General features: G+C 41.9%; 1 protein-coding gene across 4 annotated transcripts in view; it reads right to left on the bottom strand.

Moving 5' to 3' along the window:
- The window catches only part of FAM120A (family with sequence similarity 120 member A), a 55837-nt gene extending 39529 nt beyond the window's left edge, over nt 1-16308 (bottom strand). For all 4 annotated transcript variants that reach the window (XM_062585189.1, XM_062585191.1, XM_062585192.1 and 1 more), the window contains exons 1-3: nt 15533-16308; nt 9491-9737; nt 4493-4575 (exon numbers count right to left, since the gene is read on the bottom strand). In XM_062585189.1, coding sequence (XP_062441173.1) covers nt 4493-4575; nt 9491-9737; nt 15533-16006 — 804 coding nt within the window. In that variant the 5' untranslated portion in view covers nt 16007-16308. The remainder of the gene's footprint in view (nt 1-4492; nt 4576-9490; nt 9738-15532) is intronic.
- Between the last annotated feature and the right edge of the window lie 2357 nt (nt 16309-18665).

Genomic DNA, 18665 nt, shown 5'->3' with positions numbered 1-18665 from the left:
GTAGATAGCAAGCTGAATATGAGCCAGTAATGTGTTCCAGCAGCAAAGGCGACCAACTACACCTGGGGCTGTAAAACAGGAGCACAGCCAGTATATTAAGGGATGTGAAATCTCCTGCTATTCAGCACGTTAGATCACCTCTAGATTATTTTGTTCAGTTTGGGGGTTCTCCAATACAAGAAAGATATCAATAAATTAGAGCAAGTTCAGCAGAAAGCCATCAAGATGGTCAGGGAGCTGGAGTACTTGCTCTTTGAGAATAGGTTAAGGGAATGGGGCTTACTCAGCCTGGACAAGACAAGATAGAGCCAGGCTCTTCACAGTGGTGCACAGTGAAAGACAAGAGAAAACAGGTATAAACTGAAACAAGATGGGTTCAGACTGTACATAAGAAGGATTGTCAAGCAGTGAACCAGGGTGCCCAGACAGGTTGTGCAAACTCTAACATTGAAGGTTTTCAAGATCCATCTGAGTGAAGTCCTGAGCATCCTGGCCTGCACTCAAGCTGTGACCCTGATGTGAGAGGAGGTTGGACTAAATGTCTTTGAGGTCTTTTCCAACCTAAATTATCTTATGACGGCTCTTTCATCTAATGAAAGGAAAATACTTACTTTAAGCACATCATTAGTATCATCTCTGTTATCTGAGCAGCAGCACATTATCCAAGCAGCTACTCAGCTAGCTAAGTTCCTTCTAGTCTCCCTCCTGCAGATACTGTTTGAAGTCAATACAGAAGGATAGGAATTTCCTAGAGCAATTCAGAGAAGGTGCCTAACATGCATATTTTGGGATTGCTTTCTGGCAGCACTTGTCTCTACTAACATGAAACAATGACAGAGATTAGATAACTGATTTTGCCAGGTAAAAATAGGTGTGGTATATTGGCAGATGGGCACATCAAGAGTTTGCCAAAGACAGTCCAATTCATCCTTTCAAAACCAACTTTATGTGAAGATGGCATATTGCTAATGGAGACAGCAATCCTCACGTAGTTTCCTTGCATATTCTTCTCTTACAAAAAGGAGATTGCATTAGGATTGTTTCTAGATTACCCTTCCTGGTGTATAGAGTCTGAACTTCTTTGCTACTATGTGCTCCTAACTTAACCCTAACTCATTCTTGAGATGAGAAACTCCCTGCCTAACAGTTTTCTGATATAAGAATGTATTGCTCTTGAAGCTCCATCCTGTAGCAAGTTCTTGTATTTTCCCAAAATGGCAACGAAATTGTCTTCATAGATCTCTCAAAAATAAACCCCAACACACAAATAAAAAGTAGTATGATTCCAGGCTTATAAATGAGGTCTTGGGGTCAAACTCTTTCTCAGAAGAGCTAATAATCCCTGTCCTGTTTCAAATTCTGCTCTAGATCGTTATTTTAGTGTTCTCTGCTCTTTATCAAATAACCAGACACAACCACAGGCAGTTTACACATTTATTAGATGCATTACCTGTTTACAGGGACATTTAAAACAGACAAGACCCTGAGTCAGAACAGCTTGTAATGTCAGCAATTTTGATTCTTTTTCTCAGTTGAAGCAACAGCAAATCAGCTCTCTTCATCTAAATTTGTCCACAGAACTTCACAGTTTTGCTGACATGGTGGTATCCTTGATATCTTCTTCTGAAAGGCAAGGCTTTTTATCCAGCATGTAAAAAATGCTGTCATGACAGCTAGGTTCATTTGATTCTAGATGCAAAAGACTGAATCTTTCCTCATATTTCCATTTCCCTTACCTTCACATGTTTGCTCAGATACTGCTAGATTAACAATCTATCCTCATGTCCTTCCTTTAAACAGTTTGGCTTTTCTCTGTCTTACTCTGTTGATATTGAGCACAGCAGATACACCACCAGTCTTCCATGTCTGAATTTCTTCTCTAAGCCACACTTTTGAGTTAGTGAACTAGCAAAGTTTTTCTCCTAGGAAAAGTAACTATTTTGCTACATCATAATTAAAAGGTGAAAAAGAATGTCAAAACTAAATCATATATTATTACCTCTCTTAGCAGACCTCAAAAATGCTGAGAAGCAACAACTCAGGCCATTGGGAACTGAAGTTCACTACCAGCTTTGAAGTGCAAGATCACACTGCCTTAGATATAAAAGATTTAAATCTTTCAATCTTTATGCAATGAGAAGGTCTTATAAATCCCAAGTGAGTTGGATGAGGTGGGAATGTGGAACCTTTGGTTCCTGGCTATGGAAAATTGCCAATAGTAACAACTAAATAAACTCTAAATAGATGCAGCCAAACAAAATTGTTAAGCAAAGCCCAGGGATCACATCCTGGTTTGTAACCACAACCAACCCCCAATTCCAGCTGTTGTGACAGTTTGTGCTTTTCAAAAGCATCACTGTTCTGAAACTACTTCTTGCTATCAAATTTATGGCTAATATAAACACATCTCTCAGTTTTTTTAAGCATTCATAAAATTTACAAGAAGTATCACTTTCTGCATATCTGCAATTAACAAAAAAGGTCTCTACGGTCAGTTGTACTGACATCATTGATACACTAGCAAGTCAAATGAAACTAAATTAAGCTAATGAGCTATTGAAACACATTATATTTTCAAACCACGAGAACGGTTGAAAAAGAAGCTAAAAAAATAAGTTGTTCCATGAACAGCAACTAATGAAGCTTGGTTTCCTGTAGACCTGCGTTCTTTTTGCTTTAGCCTTGCTTCTTTCTTTCCCTTTGACATCGGTATCAGCCAGAAGACAGAAGCACGGCAGTTAATTTGGGGCTATGCACTTAACAATTGGCCAGCCAGCTGCTGTGAAATGAAACAAATTATGTGTTCTGCTTGTTTTTATCCTCAGTAAGAGCACTAATTTGGGTCTTTTTCATCGATAACAGTATAACAGCTTTCACAGAGCCTCTAACAGCCACAGGGGAAGCGCTATCCCAAACCGTTTTCGAATCTGATTAATACTGGTCAACAGATCTAAAAAATATATTGAAGAGAGAACTGACCAAGCCCAACTACATCCTCAGAAAACATGCATCATTTCCTCAGAATGCTAGGTGCAAAGCTCAATTGGTGCTTTTAATGAAAATGTAAACATAGAACCAAAGTGACAAATACATCGTTTTCATTCTAGTCAAAATAACACAGAGTATGTTTAGAAGGCTCTTCACAAGGTACAGTCGTCTGAAATCCTATTCCAAGGTGGCTATAAAACACATTATTCAACTTGACAGCCTAAACACAGAAAAGTTTCATGAACATCTGACAGTTTATCAACCGGTTTTAGAGAAATCCTACTTTTTCACTTTATTAGTCAAAAATGAAAATACACCTGTGCTTTTTCGGTCTTTTTTTCCCTCCCATCTCAAGTTTCACAAGGAACTGACAAGCATGCAGGCATGTATTTTACTTTGCCACTACACTGTATGTACATTTATCTTCCCAAAGATAGGAGTGGTAGCAAATTAGGGGAGGAGGGTAATTGTCATGGCTGCTGGCTGAGCATTGCATGTAAAATTCTTGAACACTATGCTGAAAATCTCAAATCTGCCTTTAAATTCTACTTTTGGTGAAGTTACAACTTTTCACTGCTTAAGAAACATTTGGAACAGGAAAAAAAAACTAATTTTGTTGTAGATTCTACAAGAAAACAACCTTTCAGCATTTAACAAAAGCCAATACAGTTTTATTGCACAAGTGAAGCTCTCAAAGAACAATGAAACACCTTAAATTTTAGGTCAGAAGTTTGATAGTGTGTGGCATCTTAGGGGAAAAAAAAAAAAGACATCTATTGCAGCAGAGAGAAAGAAAGATAACACTATCATTCCATTCTCTGATGCCTCCTGTTTCCCTTTTATAACTATGTGGCAGATGCACAAAGCAAGCATGATTAAGTAGCAGAAGAGATATTCTGTAAACTATGAGCATTCAACACAAATTACTTGCCTCAAAAAAAATCTGCTGAAGGCCACATTAGCTTTCTTGTGTGACCTATTCTCTGGTATATTTACATTTCAATTTAAGAGGTAGGGATCACTGAGAATTACACCCAAATTCAGATCAGTAGAAAATAGAAGAATATAGCAGCAAGGAATCCTGCTAATTATTTTTGACTAAGAAAACAAAAGTCTTCTCTTAAAAAAGAAAAGTAAGGAGCTATATTCTCAATGTAAAACCACTCAGTGAAGCTGTTTGGTGTATTGCTCATGCAGCTAAAGAGCACTTAGGAGGATCACAACAGCTAAGTTTAGCCTAGTAAGGCTAATCACCCCAGGTATCCTCTGCAATCAACAGAGAGACAGGGACACCACAGGGTAACTGAGACCAAGAGCCTAGCTTAGCTGCTATGAATCACAATCTGCATGAGCTACACAGGCTAACCTAAGCCTTTCTGAATAATCTCCCTCTTGCTTTATATCATACTAGCAAAATACCTGAAGTATTAGTATATTACACTGCTCTGTTACAATTTTATAATTGGTTTTAGCTTAATTGCTAGTAGTTGTATTATGTTTGTACCTTAAGTGAAGCTAGTGGATGTTCTGGACCAAGTAAACTCCAATGAAAGGAAGCCAAATCTTCATCAGGTAGAATATGATTACCTAGAATACAATGCAGAACTTTATTTTAAAAGTACACTTTAACACATATATTGATTCTACATGAAATAAAACAAATTTGCTGTTAGTTCTCAATTTATAATAAATATGTTCACTGCAGAGAAATTAAATTTGTAAATATCTTTCTGAAAGTCCACAAAAACCTAACTGGAATGCTGCAGTTACAGAAGAATAAGCTTCCTTCTGTTTGAGGAGCACTGTTCGATGAAACCCAGCTGCCTTAAAGAAGCAACAGAGCCACAGTCACAACCAACTGTGCTGACCTCAATCTGGCATTTCTATTAGGGCATCCTCAATAGGATTTAATAATTCAGGTGCAACAATGTAAGAACACACTCTATTACTCCCAGGCTGAAGCTGCAAAGTCCTTCTCGCATCACAGCATACACCATTACTGATTCACATCCCAGCTACCTCTGGCACTTCTGCACTGTGCTCCACTACATACTGCGGGTCAGATGGCAAGCCACAAGGCAGATTTATGGAACACCGGCAGCTCTGGATGACAGGTTCCTACTTCCTGACGTTTCTTTTGCTGACCTACCAGGTCAGCCAACAGTGTGTGTTAGAGGCTGTGTTAGGGTTAGCATCATCACAGCAATTAGAAAATCATTTAGTTATTTCAGACTATAGATGGTAGCTGCATCTACCAAGCTACTTATGTCAAATGGAAGACCATTTAAATTACTTTGATTTTTTTTCAAAGCACATCACAATCAGAAAAAAAAAGAAAAATTATTAGTTAGGAAATATTTCAAACATCTGAATTAATCAAGTAAACAGCTAACTCATCATCAACTGATACAGCTCAGTATCTAGGAATCCAGACTTTAGGAAGAGCTAAACAGAATGTATTACTACACTTCTAATAGAAAACTTAAGGATCTTTTTCAGTAGTTAGTTTTAAATAGCAGCAATTTAGCAGTGAATGCACAGTTCTCACTGTTGTCGATATATTTAGAGCTTTTTTTTTTGGGGGGGGGGCATTCCATAGTTTGGACAATATCTTGATCTCTCATCTACTCACAAAGAATATTAAAGTACTGGAACAACCACAACAGTTGTTTACTTTCTTGATATTTTGCTTTCAAAGTATTCTAAATTGTTTTTAATGCTCTTTAATGTGTGAAAATGGAGGAGGCCATCCACTGTCTGGTGACTACTGGATGCTCTCTAGAGAGAGAAATCTTCATGTTCAAACAGTATTTCTCCTACTGCTGAGATCTCCAACAGGCAGATAGTATAATCTTTATTCATGAAGAGCTAAACCCTAAACTCACATCAGAAAGACATTCAGCATGCTTGTATGTAACAGTCACATTATTACTAATCTTAGTCAATTAAATCTAACCAAGGCAGGATTATACAGCCTTTATAAGCCAGGTCTGGAAAAATCAATTAAAGCCAGACCAGTAGAAAGCTTTGTGAGCAACCAACAATAACTCCTGCAGATTCCAAGATTATCTTTTAAAATAGTCAGAGCTTCTCTCCCTTCCACCAGGGCCTCAATCTTGTTTGGCCTCCACCTGTCATTACAGTTAATGCTATGCTCCTGAATACATACATATGACAGTCTGATAATTTGATCAGTTCTCAGCTTATATTAAATTTTAAAGTTTAGCATTTTCAAGCACAGCACTGTTTTCTGCAGTCCAAATAAGAAGTGATGCCTACATTTACCCTATGGTTTCCTAAAATTTTACTAAGGAACAGAATGTGACTACATAACTAAACATGTTACAAAGTACTGTCCCAGTGGAGAAGAGATCAGCATTACATAAGCAACCTCTATTTCTTGATCTGGCTGAACAGCCTCAACATATATTGATTTCTTCCATTTTAATGGCTTATTATAGTGTATGCTTTAGATTTTTTAAAAAAAGCAATTAGATTCTAATTGAAGCCACTGCCCTTCCTAAAGAGTTCACAAAATTACAGACCTATATACAATACACTGCTTGTTTTTCTAACAAAGCTTTTTTTAAGCATTCCCAAGTATTCAATTTAAAATTTTAAAAATAATTCAAATCAATCCCTGTTTATATCAACAACAATCAAGTCAGAACCTTAGTGCCCACTCTAACAGGACACAGTATCTTAGTCACATTTTAACTACTCATGACAAGAATACTCCCTGTATTATAAAGCTAAAACTGTAAAATCTCTTCTGCATGGCAAGTGGTAAGAAGGAGAGCGCTGTATCAAACAAACAAACCACACACTGTACATAAGCTTCCCAAATAGTAATTCTTTTTTGATTTGCCTAGCTGGTACAGTCAGAAAAATATTTTCCTAGCACATTCAAACAGAAAGACCGTATCTCTGAAAGAACTCAATCCCAAACATTTTTGCCATTAAGAATGCTTTTTCTTTTTTTTTTCTCCTCCCCTGACCGATTAGTTGCAATTCCTCAGGCTCTTCCTGCTGCTGAACGTTTGAAGGAAGAATACACTCAAAACGTATTCACTTCTCAGCTGCTAGACTTGGTTCTCTTTCAGCTTCTCTTTTCAGCCAAATTCAGCCTTGAAGTTAATGACAAAGTTTCTGAAAACAAAGTAGTTCAAGCTTTCCCTACACGGGAAAACTGATCTGCAGACCCAAAGCAGAATAATTACATAGCTGTTATGATAGTTTTGTCCTCCTCTAATTGTAAACATTAAGCCAGCAGTTTAACTGCAATTATTTCAGAATATACTCATTTATTCCAAAGCAAATGGCTAGCATGGGGAGTAACACTGATGCACCCAGAACAGAACAATGTAACAGATTCATACATCTTCCCTTGTAATCAAGTTCGTGGTCATACTTTCCTGTAGTGACTTTCTTCATTCTACTTATGAGATTCAGGAAACCCACAGAGACCACAGGAGCAAAGTCAGAATGACCTGTGAAGTCACGCAAGCCCTCAGATGTTCAAAAGATTTATTGAGACCTGATTAGCTACCCTGCTTTAAACATACGTCACAACGTTCACAATTACGTGTCCATATGCATTTAGTATTTTTATTAAAAAAACTTAAGTTGCTATGTTCATCAGGATGTAAGAGTCAGAAAACGTTGCCAGTACTTTAAGCCAAACAATATCTGTTTATTGTAGATTTATATAATCACTGTTTATATCACCAAATACCTAGGTTTCATAATATCCACTAGTAAAAAAAATAAAAAGATACCCAAAACAGTAAGAAGTCTGAAGAATCTTCTGCTCTACGTCTACCTTCCAAAAACTCTTCTCTGTTCTTACTCAATACACACACAAGGGAAGCTCTGAGCAAAACACACATACACATAAACCAACTAAACTTGTAGCTCAATTGCTTAGGGATTGAACCAATTTGAAAAAAAAAAAAAAAAACAAAACTACACAACATCTCTTTACTAATCGTTTGAGATAAGCCTTAATGACATCAGTTTCCTTCTCCTCAGAAGCAAGCTGAAAAATATTTTGTCAGATAAACTATCAAGCAAGAAACTGTTCAGAGCTTTTTGCATAAAACTTTAAAATCTTCAGAAAGTTTACTGTTGTTCACATAGCATTTAATATAACCAAGCCAACAATGGCACAACAAGCCATGCAGCCGAAATTCTGTGATATGTTAAAATAATGTCTTTCACACACACTTTAATTCTGTAAAGCACATCTTGTAACTGTGAAACTGCTCTTCAAACAGTAATCCTTACTCACTGAACTGGCATTCAACAACTTATTTATAGAAGTCCAAAACAAAGCTTAGCAATAGTAGTCTGTCATCCAATTTACCCAGACTTTTTGTTTTAAATTGCTGCTTAGCCAATCACTTGCCATTCTTTCATGCAACCATACAAGTGGGCAGCTGTTCTTGACATGAAAAAATCATATATTAAGAAATAAAAACAACTTCAGCCAATCAAATACTTGTTACTTTCTACTGTATGTAGGTTCTTTCCTTCTTAGTATGTGAGGTATCTGCCTGGATGAGAAACTTATAAACATTAAAGACTAAATTGTATTATCTTCATGCTACATCATTCGCCCCCACACGCATTGTTTTTTCAATACAAACTAAATCTTCATATGATCAAAAACATGATTACTCTCCGATTATTCACCTGAAGTTAGGAGACTATAACAAATAAATCTTATTAATTGGAGGCTACTTCATTTGTCATTAATGTTCTCTTCCATCTGAGAGTATATGCTTTACCATCGGTCTGAAAATAAAGTATGTTAACATGTTCCCATTTCAGATGAGATGCAAAACTGAAGTCTTTCCTATCTGTCATCATTAAAGATACTACACCATTTACCATTAGGAGCAGAAGTACTAAGAAACTATCCATAAAAGTAATGGAACAGTAAAATCCTGGTTATCACACCTGCTGTGCAGTTTCATTCAATTATAGTAGAATATAGTTCCAGTGCAGTTGATGCACAGTCATACTAGTTTTCCTTCTAACAGGGAAACAAGCTCCCATAATCCAGAAATCTACACTCCATACTCTATGTTATTTTTTGGTAGAATAGAAAATAGGACTTCCTAATCTGAAAAGAGAGCTATTAGAAGTAGACCTTAAATGCTACGTTAAGACTAGAACTAGTATAACCACAGCAGTCTTTTTTTTTCCTTTTTTTGCCTCACAGAGTATTTTGGCTATGCAACAGCTTTGCAGAACTTTTACTTCCTACCCTCGTTTCTAGAGTGCCATAATTTGCATCTCTCACAGATCTCAACAAATTCAGCATCTGTGTGGCCTTACGAACAAGCACCTGGCCCACCTCAAAAACAGTAGGACAGACTGAAACAAGTGCTTAGATGCTTTCACTTAAATTAGGCACATACATTTTAAAACACTGTTAAAAGAAACTGAAATTCTAAGTTTGACTAGTACTACCAAGTTCTTTTATTATTTCACTTACCTAAAAGAGCAGCAAAAATAGGAAAGCGATTTGGATTCAGGTCCAGTTGCTTGGCAACTTCATGCATTAGGTATTGGCTTGTTGTGAGACTTTTCCCATTACGGCTCAGTTTTAGGGCATGGGCACTGAAATAGTAAGGGATGTTGCACAATGCATAATCGGAATCATATGCAACCAAACCATGGAACCCTTTTTCTCTGCAGAAAGCAATTACTTCTTGATGATGATCTTCAATGCTCTGTGCAACCTATAGTGGAAAACAGAGTAATCAGCTACAATGTGAAACTGTATTATTGGTTTATCATATTTATTATGATACACTGGATTTTTCTGAAACTATAAATATGTATTAGAAATGCAGAACATTTAAAGAAATTTAAAAAAACGGTGACACTGACAAAGCCTATAAGGATATACAGGCTATAAGCAGCACTCAGAAACAAAATACAAAGTTCTGGAAGCCTACACACTGAAGTGGTATTACATATTACTAAGCTAATCTGAAGTAACTTTATTAACAGAAACATGCAGACTTTAAACATGTTATTATACCAATGTCTAAGTCAACTCCTGGGAAAATTCCTAAAGCAGTGGATACTTCAACCATTTAGCAAGCCAAGATGCCCCCTTAAAAGCAAATGCTCCCTCACCCCCTCCCATCACATAGCCACTTATAAAGATTTGCACCCCTGTTTTAAAAGGTAACAAATGTATCCCTAGATGAACACAGGTAACTTTTTCAGTCTTTGAAATACCTATTTGCAGTGTAAAGTCTAATTGTTTCCTCTTTCCACTTTCAAATCTGTATAACCCATGCATTTACGCACAGTTGTCTGATGGGGCAAATTATTTCAAGTTTAAAGCCCAAAATTCACCTCTCAATTCACGTTGCCTAGCAAAGCACATATTTTAGTCTATGGCAGTCAGACGACTAGAACAGACATGTCCTGCTGGGGGGACTTGGGCCAATTTCTAACACTGGAAATATAAAAGCAATCCTCCTACCATGCAGCATGTTGCAATAAAACAGAAAACCACCACACAAGCCCAAGATGACAGCTTAGTACTGACAGTCCTGCATTTCTACACACAAGAACTACAACTACAGTTTGCATGCAAGCCTCAGCAAACAAAAATTAAAGCAAGCTGAGTGCTTTTGATGCCTTTTATCCTCTATGTATGTAATGAACATTCACTGATTTTAAAAAACCCACAGAAGTCTCATTCTGGTACAAACTAGCCTCAGTATTTGATTTTAACACCAATCTACAGCAAGCAATCCCAAAAGAGAAAGACAAGCACAAAACTATTAGCTTCACTCTCTACACTACTTATGAATAGCTATAGTGTTAGTGCTGGTGAAGCTATTTCCTCTACAGCCAAAGTCTTGCAGAACTCAAGCAACTAGTCCTGCATCTCTATAGTCCAGTAAAACATTCCACCATTAACCTGCCTTTCAGCAAAAAGTTTCTTTTGTCCAATGCAAGTTTAAAGGGATTCTTCCCTTTTCTATGCCTTACAGACACTGTGTGAATCTTGTATTGAACTGCAATCTCCCAGTGAGTTATGTATGTTTTGGCTTCTCCCATGTAGTTTCACGAGATGCTCCCTTCAAAGCAAACTCATAAGCGACTGAATAGTTAGCATCCCATTCACAGAGCTATTTATATGATCAATAAAAATCTTACTAAACCCTCTCTTTATTCCTAATGCTACTACCTTACAAGTCTTTATACATTTTAAATTAAGATAGTCACCCACAGATTTTTTTTAAATAAAAAGTAGATAGATTTAAATTATGCCCACATACCTTTGCATGCACCACCAAACAAATTAATTATCTGTAAAGACAGTACGAACTCTTTTTGCAGTGGTACATGTTACACAGGTTTGCAGACAATATAAGAGGAAACTAAGCCTGGGGCCCATTCTGATCTCCTATAAACTATTTCCTCCACCTCAACAGCCACCAGTTCCCTCCCTACCTCATTTTATAGAGCTATCTGACACAGCATGTTATGAGTGTGAAACGGCAGTGTGTTTATGTAATACTGGAATCCATGTTCAAATAACTGAACAGTCACATGGAGAAGAGCTACATGGGCTGCTTACCAAGGTACAACTAACCTGCAACAGAATCAAAACCGAAACCAGATGAGAGTCATTTAAATGACTAAAGTCTTACGAAAGAGTAGAATCTGAAGACGAAAGAGTAGAATCTGAAGATGCAACTATATGCAGAGGAAGTGCACAGATCAGAATCAGAATTAACAGGGGAGGAGAGAGGGAGAAATAAAGCCATTAATTTGGAATAATGTTCAGGTTTAAATCACATGCAAACATTAACACCACTAGATGAAATGCAATTTGCTGCGTGTGAACATGTACATACACATTTAAACATGGAGGCTAAAACATGGTCTTACCAAAGTATTAAAGATGTTAAGATGTTCGTTGCTTAGCAAACATGCCTTGCATAAAAAAACCCATTTATTTCAAAAACTACTTCCCCTCTCCCCAAACAGAAGTATATCAGGTCACAATTAAGCTAAGAACTGGTAGGATATTTATTATAACTCAGAGGAACCTGTTATTTTTACATCCTGCTGAAACCATCTGCAAGTGATTTATAATTGTTCTGGATGGAATATAGTTTTTTTTTCCTCCCCTCTAATTACCAAAATAGATTAAATTGGTAGCCAGTTCCTAACTCTGCACAGAAGCTTTCTACTCAAGACTCAGATGTTTCCTGAAAATATGAAAATTAGTTTCATACTTAAAACTAATCACTATTTTAAAACCCAACATCTCAAAACAAAGGGAGAGAAAATACTAGAATTCTGCAATTGCCCTATGCATATGCAAATTTTTTAAAAAATCACATACATGCAAATAAAAATCATACAAACAAGTTGTGTTTGCTTTTTGCCCACGAGGAGAGTTGCTAGAAAGTGATCAAGAAGAAGAATGTGAATAAAATTGGAGGTAGGTTTAGAGAAAAGAAGATAATAAAGCAGATTTATAAAGAGAATAAATTGTGTTAGAAAAAGAGAGGGGAAAAAATGAGTATGTTTTAAGTTCAACAGTATCTCTAAAGTGCATTGTATATGTTACCACCACAGCCACGAAATATTCTGCCTAACCTGAAAATGAATCGACTCACACAGAGCTATTCACACAGTTTCTCAGCAGCTTTATAAATTAGGCATCAATTGGGAATTAATGATATTCTTCCCATTTCCAAGACTGCTGACAAGAACCAGTACAATATGGACTTTCTTTTCAGTGGTGGTTCAATCATATGAATGTTCTTAACAGCAATAAACATTCTTCCCCCCTAAAATAGTATTTGCTAACTAACACTTGCTAGGTCTAAGTGCTGACCTACAACAGACAAACACCCACCCTCTGTATCTCCCCCCATTCACTTAAAAAAAAAACAAAAACCAAAAAACAACAAAAAAAAAACAGTTAGCCAAGAGACCCAGTATGAGGTGTCCTCTATTAAAGCTGTTTCTAGAGATTAAGGCCTATTACCAAGAAACTGCAAAGAAACTAATGCCACAGCTAAGCTTGAAAGTAAACAAAGGGCTACAGGTGACAAAGTTGTCAAATGCGGCAACTTTATCAAGATGAAATGTGCTCAAACAGAAACTAACCAGACTGAAACAGAATGCCACAGAACTCCTACAAATATCAATTTCCTATCAACATCAAAACAACTGGTTTCATTTGGATAGTATGCATCTTAAACATTGCATTAAGCAAACATCCATTTTAACAAGTAATAATTTAAAAAGTTTACTTAATCCCACACATAGCATATCCCCAAATCACTAATGATTTTTTAAGTCTCAACAGCAAGGAAATATTTATAGCACATTCACAACTACCCCAAGATTAATACCTTCACTGCATGATCCTTAATACTTTTTGTTCAAAGGCTAAACAAAAAAAGTATTTCCTAGATACAACAAAGTTCAGATCAGATTATATACAAAGTTTTAGTTACCATTCATGTTCTTTTTTAGTCGTCATTCACATTCTTACCAGTACTCATACCCCAAAAAACCTATCATTTTGCCTATATTCTGACCAGAGAAAAGATTAATGTGACAGACGCAGCAATAATCTCTTAACTTCAAAAAACATTAAGCCTAAAACATGAACTTTTGTGAAACTTAGTGCTCTAAGAACAAGCTTTTTCTTTGTTTCAAGTTCATAGCACACTACATGCAGTTATTCAAGGGGGCACAGTCTTGCTTCTTGCCTAGATCTGCGCTTGGGGCACCCAAAACCGCAGATCCGTAGTAGCCAACCAGGAGCAGCACCAGCACTAACGTGTCACCAGCGGTGGCCTCCGGGCGCCCTGATCGCTGCAGGCCGACCCAGCGGACCCGGCGCGGAGGTCCCGGCGCGGAGGTCCCTGCGCCAGCTCCAGCCTCGCCGCGCTTCCACCAGGGGCCGGGAGGGCTGAGACTTCGCTGTCAGCTTCGCCTCCACTACAACCGCCTCTAAAACGCAGGATGACTTAATACCAGGCCTGGCAAGCAGAAAACTAAACAACGTATTCCTGCGAAGGATCAGCCTCGCCGAGCAACCAGAGCTCCACTAATAAGCCAAGACAGCTTTTCCCCTTTGGCAGAACTTTGAGAAACTTAGCCCAAAGTCACCTTTTAGGAGAACTCTTTCAAGAAAGTAATCTTTACCCTATGGCAGCAACAAGGCCAAAACTTTTATAATCTACCAAGAGTAGTACAAAAAACAGATAACATTAAGCTCCAGCTACTGATCCATGTGCAACTCTAAAGGATGCATGGTATTTTCTATAGTAACTCTACAGAGTATAGAAGTAATTGGCAGCGAAGCCTGAAACCAGTGAGTTCGTGTTTAACTCCCTCTGCTTCTTTCCTCCTTAGTGGGAAACTGAACAAACAGTTCTTAAAATTGCAATTCCATGCACAGGGTTTTTTTTCCTAATATCTTCTGTTTCATGTTAAACAATTTTTATATAAATTTCCTTGTTTTACAGAACAGTCACGGATTATGAATTCTGTACAGAAAGACGTACCCTGTTAGTATCCTGCAACCTTTGAAATCATGTCCTCGATGTCAGAGTAAAGACTACCACGGACCCCAGCTCTCTCCTGAACTGTTGTTTACATTATCAGAAAACACAGAGTTTTCCTTAAAATAAGAAGTTTACGCTGTGAGTTGGGAATTGTTATGTCAGTGCTCGCGATCTCCTAAAACGAAACGGTTCATTATCGCTAAATAAGCGATGAAACACTCCGCACTCAGCCGAAAGGCCACGAACGCATTTGGTCAGGATCTAGCGAAATTCTGCGCTTCCGAAACGGGCGCTTCCAACTTCGGCGTCCGGGAGAGAACAATTTCAACGCGAGTTTCGACACCTCGCCTCCGCAGGGGGACTTGTTGCTGATCTACCGCGCACGGTAACTCGCTTAACCGATTTATTCCTCCCCCCCGCCCCGTCCTCAGCAAGATCGCTGCGCTCGGCGGGGGCGCCCAGCGCGCAACTCCTCCCCCCGGCAGGCCCGGGCGGGAGCGCGGCGCTTCCGCGGCGGCGGCGGGGCCGAAGGGACATTTTGAGTCGGAGCGGCAGCCCCGACAGAACATGGAGGCAGGGCTCGCCGCGCCGCCCGCGCTCCGCGCCCCGGGGCTCCGCGGGGGCGCCGCCCGCCGCGCCCGGCCGCGGGTCGCCCCGCTCCTGCCGCCAGGCGCCGGCGGGCGGGTATAAATAGAAAATCCCCGGGGGGATTGAGGCCAGCGCGGTGCCCCCGGCCGGGCCCCGCGCCCAGGCCGCCGCCGCCGCCCCAAGCCGGGCGCCGAGCCGCCCCCGCCGGGGCCCGCCGACATTTTGCGGCGGCGGCGGCGGGGCCGGGCCGGGCCCCGGGGAGCGCCCGGCCGCTGCCATCTTAGCGCCGAGCCCCTCGGCGGGCGGCGGCGCCCGGGCGAGGGGGCGCGCGCGAGCCGCGCGGCGGCGGCGGGAGCGCGGGCGGCGGCGCGGCCGCTGCTCACCTTGATGTGGAAGCGGATGAGGGCCAGGCGGATGCAGTGCGCCATGCAGACGGGCGGCAGGAACCAGACCTTGGGCGGCGGGGTGCCCTTGTTCTGGACGTGGCTGACGATCTGCTGCGCCGTCTGGCGCTCGTTGCCCTGGCGCTTCACCCACTCGTGCAGCCGGGCCTTCTCCAGGGCGCCGTTGAAGAAGACGAAGAGCTCGATGTTGCCGTTGAAGCAGGCCTTGGCCAGCGCCGCCAGGTAGCCCAGCATGTGGTTCCACTGCCCGCCGCTCACCCAGTCCGTGTAGAAGCCGCCGTAGAGCCGGTGCAGGCAGTTGTCGGCGTCGATGAGGAGGCGCAGCGGGGTCTGCGGGGGCCTCTGGCGGCCCCCGCCCACGAGGCTGCCCCGGGCCAGCTTCTGCAGCTCCACGGGCACCACGGCGCTGGGGCAGTGCTTCTCGATGTAGTCCTGGAAACCCTGCACTCCCATGGCGAGGACGGGCGGCGGCGGCGGCGGCGGGCGAGCGGAGGCCCCGAGGCGGCGGCGGGCTCCGGGGCTGGCCGGGCGGCGCGGCTGTGGCGGCGGTTGCGGGCGGGTAGTGAGCGCGGTGGAGCCGGGTGGGAGCGCGGGCTGCGGTAGGTGGCTGCTCAGGGGGGAGTGGTATGGATTAGTGGGGGGCTCATGGCTGCTGCGGCCGCCATGTGCTGCTCTCACAGAGCCATGGCTCGGGGATCCGGGCTGCTGCCGCTGCGGCTCCGACTGCCGGGGGGAGGGGGGGCGGCACAGCGCGCAGGAAGCCAGCCCGCCGCCGCCGCCGCCTGCAGCGCCGAGAGCGGAACAGGCGGGACTTGGCGGCGGCCGCCGCTGCCACTCAGAGCGCGGGGCGCGCACGCGGGCGCCGGGGGAGCGCGCCCCGAGCGCCGCCGCCGCCGCCGCCGGCCCGGTGCCGCCCGCCGCCCTCACAGCGCCCCTGCCCTGCCCTGCGGCTGCGGCACTGGGGCGGCGGGGCCGGCGCAGCCCGCGCGGCGCGGCCGTTGCATAACGCGGGCATGCGCGGGAGCGCGGGGGGCGGGCGGAAGCGGCTGGCGGCGGACGGGAGGGGAGGGGAGGGGAGGGGAGGGGAGGGGGCTCGCCGGGGGGGCGGGGGGCTGGCGGGCGGCGGCGAGCGCGGTCGCGGCCCTGCGCGGCGCAGCGCAGAGCAGCGCGGCGGCTCGCTCGCCGGGGGGCGCCGGCGGCCCCGGCCGCGCTCGCCGCCATCTCCGCGGGGGTGGAGCGCGGCCCGCTCCCGCGCGGCGCCGCCTCGCTCGGCCCGCGGCCGCCATGGCGAGCGCCCCGCCCGGCGCGGCGGCCCCGCGGCCCGGGCCCCGCCGCGCCCTGCGCCCGTGGCCGCGGCCGGCCGCGCCGGGGAACCCTTCCAGGCCCCGTGGTACCAGCCCGCTTCCTAAAGCGTCCACATCTGCTGGCAGTCGATTGTTTTAAATTCTGTTGACGCTTATTTTTTAACATCGCTGTTCGTTAAAACGATGGGTATTTACTTTTTCTGAAAGGTGTCTCGAGCGTTGTCCCGCTGCTCTCCAGCGTTTGCTGGTGAGAGGTTTTGGCATAGCCAGTAGGAGTTGGGAAGACACCGGCACCCTTCAAATCACGTAGTGCCAAGGCACTCGTGTGATGTCCAAGCCAGATCGTATGAATGCTGGCATACAGTCAGTTTCAGTTTTTCTTAATTTACTTAGCACATTAATTAAAAACTTTTTTTGATAGAAATTGCAGGAATAGCAGTTATTTTAAACAATAAATCCTCCTCACATCACCTACTACAATGTATTACTACTGCCAGTAAAACTTCCAAATGCTTTTGATAGTAAGTTTTAATACAGTCTCAAAGTGTAAATAGTATCTGCACATTTAGGCCTGCCAGTCACAGGCTACTTATATTCTTGCTGTGACTAGTAAATAAATGTAAACATGAGCCACCAGAGAAAAAAAAAGAACTGTTCTGGAGTACCAATGATTCTTTTTTCAGTTTCAACTGAGTGATGTTTTTTGTAAAAAAGGTTGAGATTTGGACTGTTTTTGTGCGAGAGAAGTTGCAAACAGTTTGTCTTCGAAAGAGTGACATAGCATCTTAGTAGTTCTCTGCTATGCAGGTGTCAAGAAAATGTCAAGCTGCACGTGCTGTATATTCACATTAATATTTTATTAATCAGGATGAAAATGTATTGTTAATGAGATTTCAGTCAGGCTAGATTGACACATAAAGTAAATATTCCCACTTGGGAATAGCTATTTCTTAGCAAGTAGGTTGGTTTGTTCTGAAGCAGTGAACACTAACTTGAGGCTGCTTGGTGGATACTTGTATCCAAGAACGTCTGATACGACATAAGGATGATGAAATAATACTGGAAAAGGCTATAGAAATAAAAGGAAAAATAGAAAATTCTTCCTAGATTTTTTTTTAAATAATCTGAGAGCATCGTATCCTAAGTAAACAAACGAAAATTTTTCAAACTAGCTTTCGCTTACACTTTTTTGATTTTCCTGTAAGAGTAATCACATGTTAACATCGAAATAATAACGCATTATAGAACACTTAAAAGACGTACAAAACATGATAGCGGACCAATACTGCAAATACAAGGAAATAGGATAAAGGATGAAAGACTTTATAATTCTATGTATCCAAAGATCCACCAAATTTGGTCAAAAGAACAAGAATAACATACCTGTGTTGCATAAAAAGCATACGATCAGGAGTTCCTGCACACGATCAATGCTCTAACTAAAAAACACTGCAAAGTTTGATTAAGACAGCCAAAAGATTGTTAATGTACCCTTGTGATCTGCTATTCAGAATCTTACAAGTTAGTATTTTTCTAAGTTCTTTCCCCTCTTCGTTTCAGGTATGGCTTTTTCATTTCTTTATCCTGTCTGTCACGCACCTTGTATTCAGGAGAGCCTACTCTCAAATTCATCTTAAGTGAACAGTAGTTGATTCAGTAAGAAGTCAACATTTGAATCATTAATTATCTCACAGGATATTTAAGTTCAGTATTTTTAGGCATGACAAATCATGTATAAATAACATATCTCCCAGTTTACTTTGGGTTTTTGTTGTATGGAGGAGAACTACTCAAAAGCACCTCAAAAT

Source organism: Rhea pennata, chromosome 12 (genome assembly GCF_028389875.1).
Source record: "Rhea pennata isolate bPtePen1 chromosome 12, bPtePen1.pri, whole genome shotgun sequence".
Classification (NCBI taxonomy): Eukaryota; Metazoa; Chordata; class Aves; order Rheiformes; family Rheidae; genus Rhea; species Rhea pennata.
This window is presented reverse-complemented; position numbering and strand designations above follow the sequence as displayed.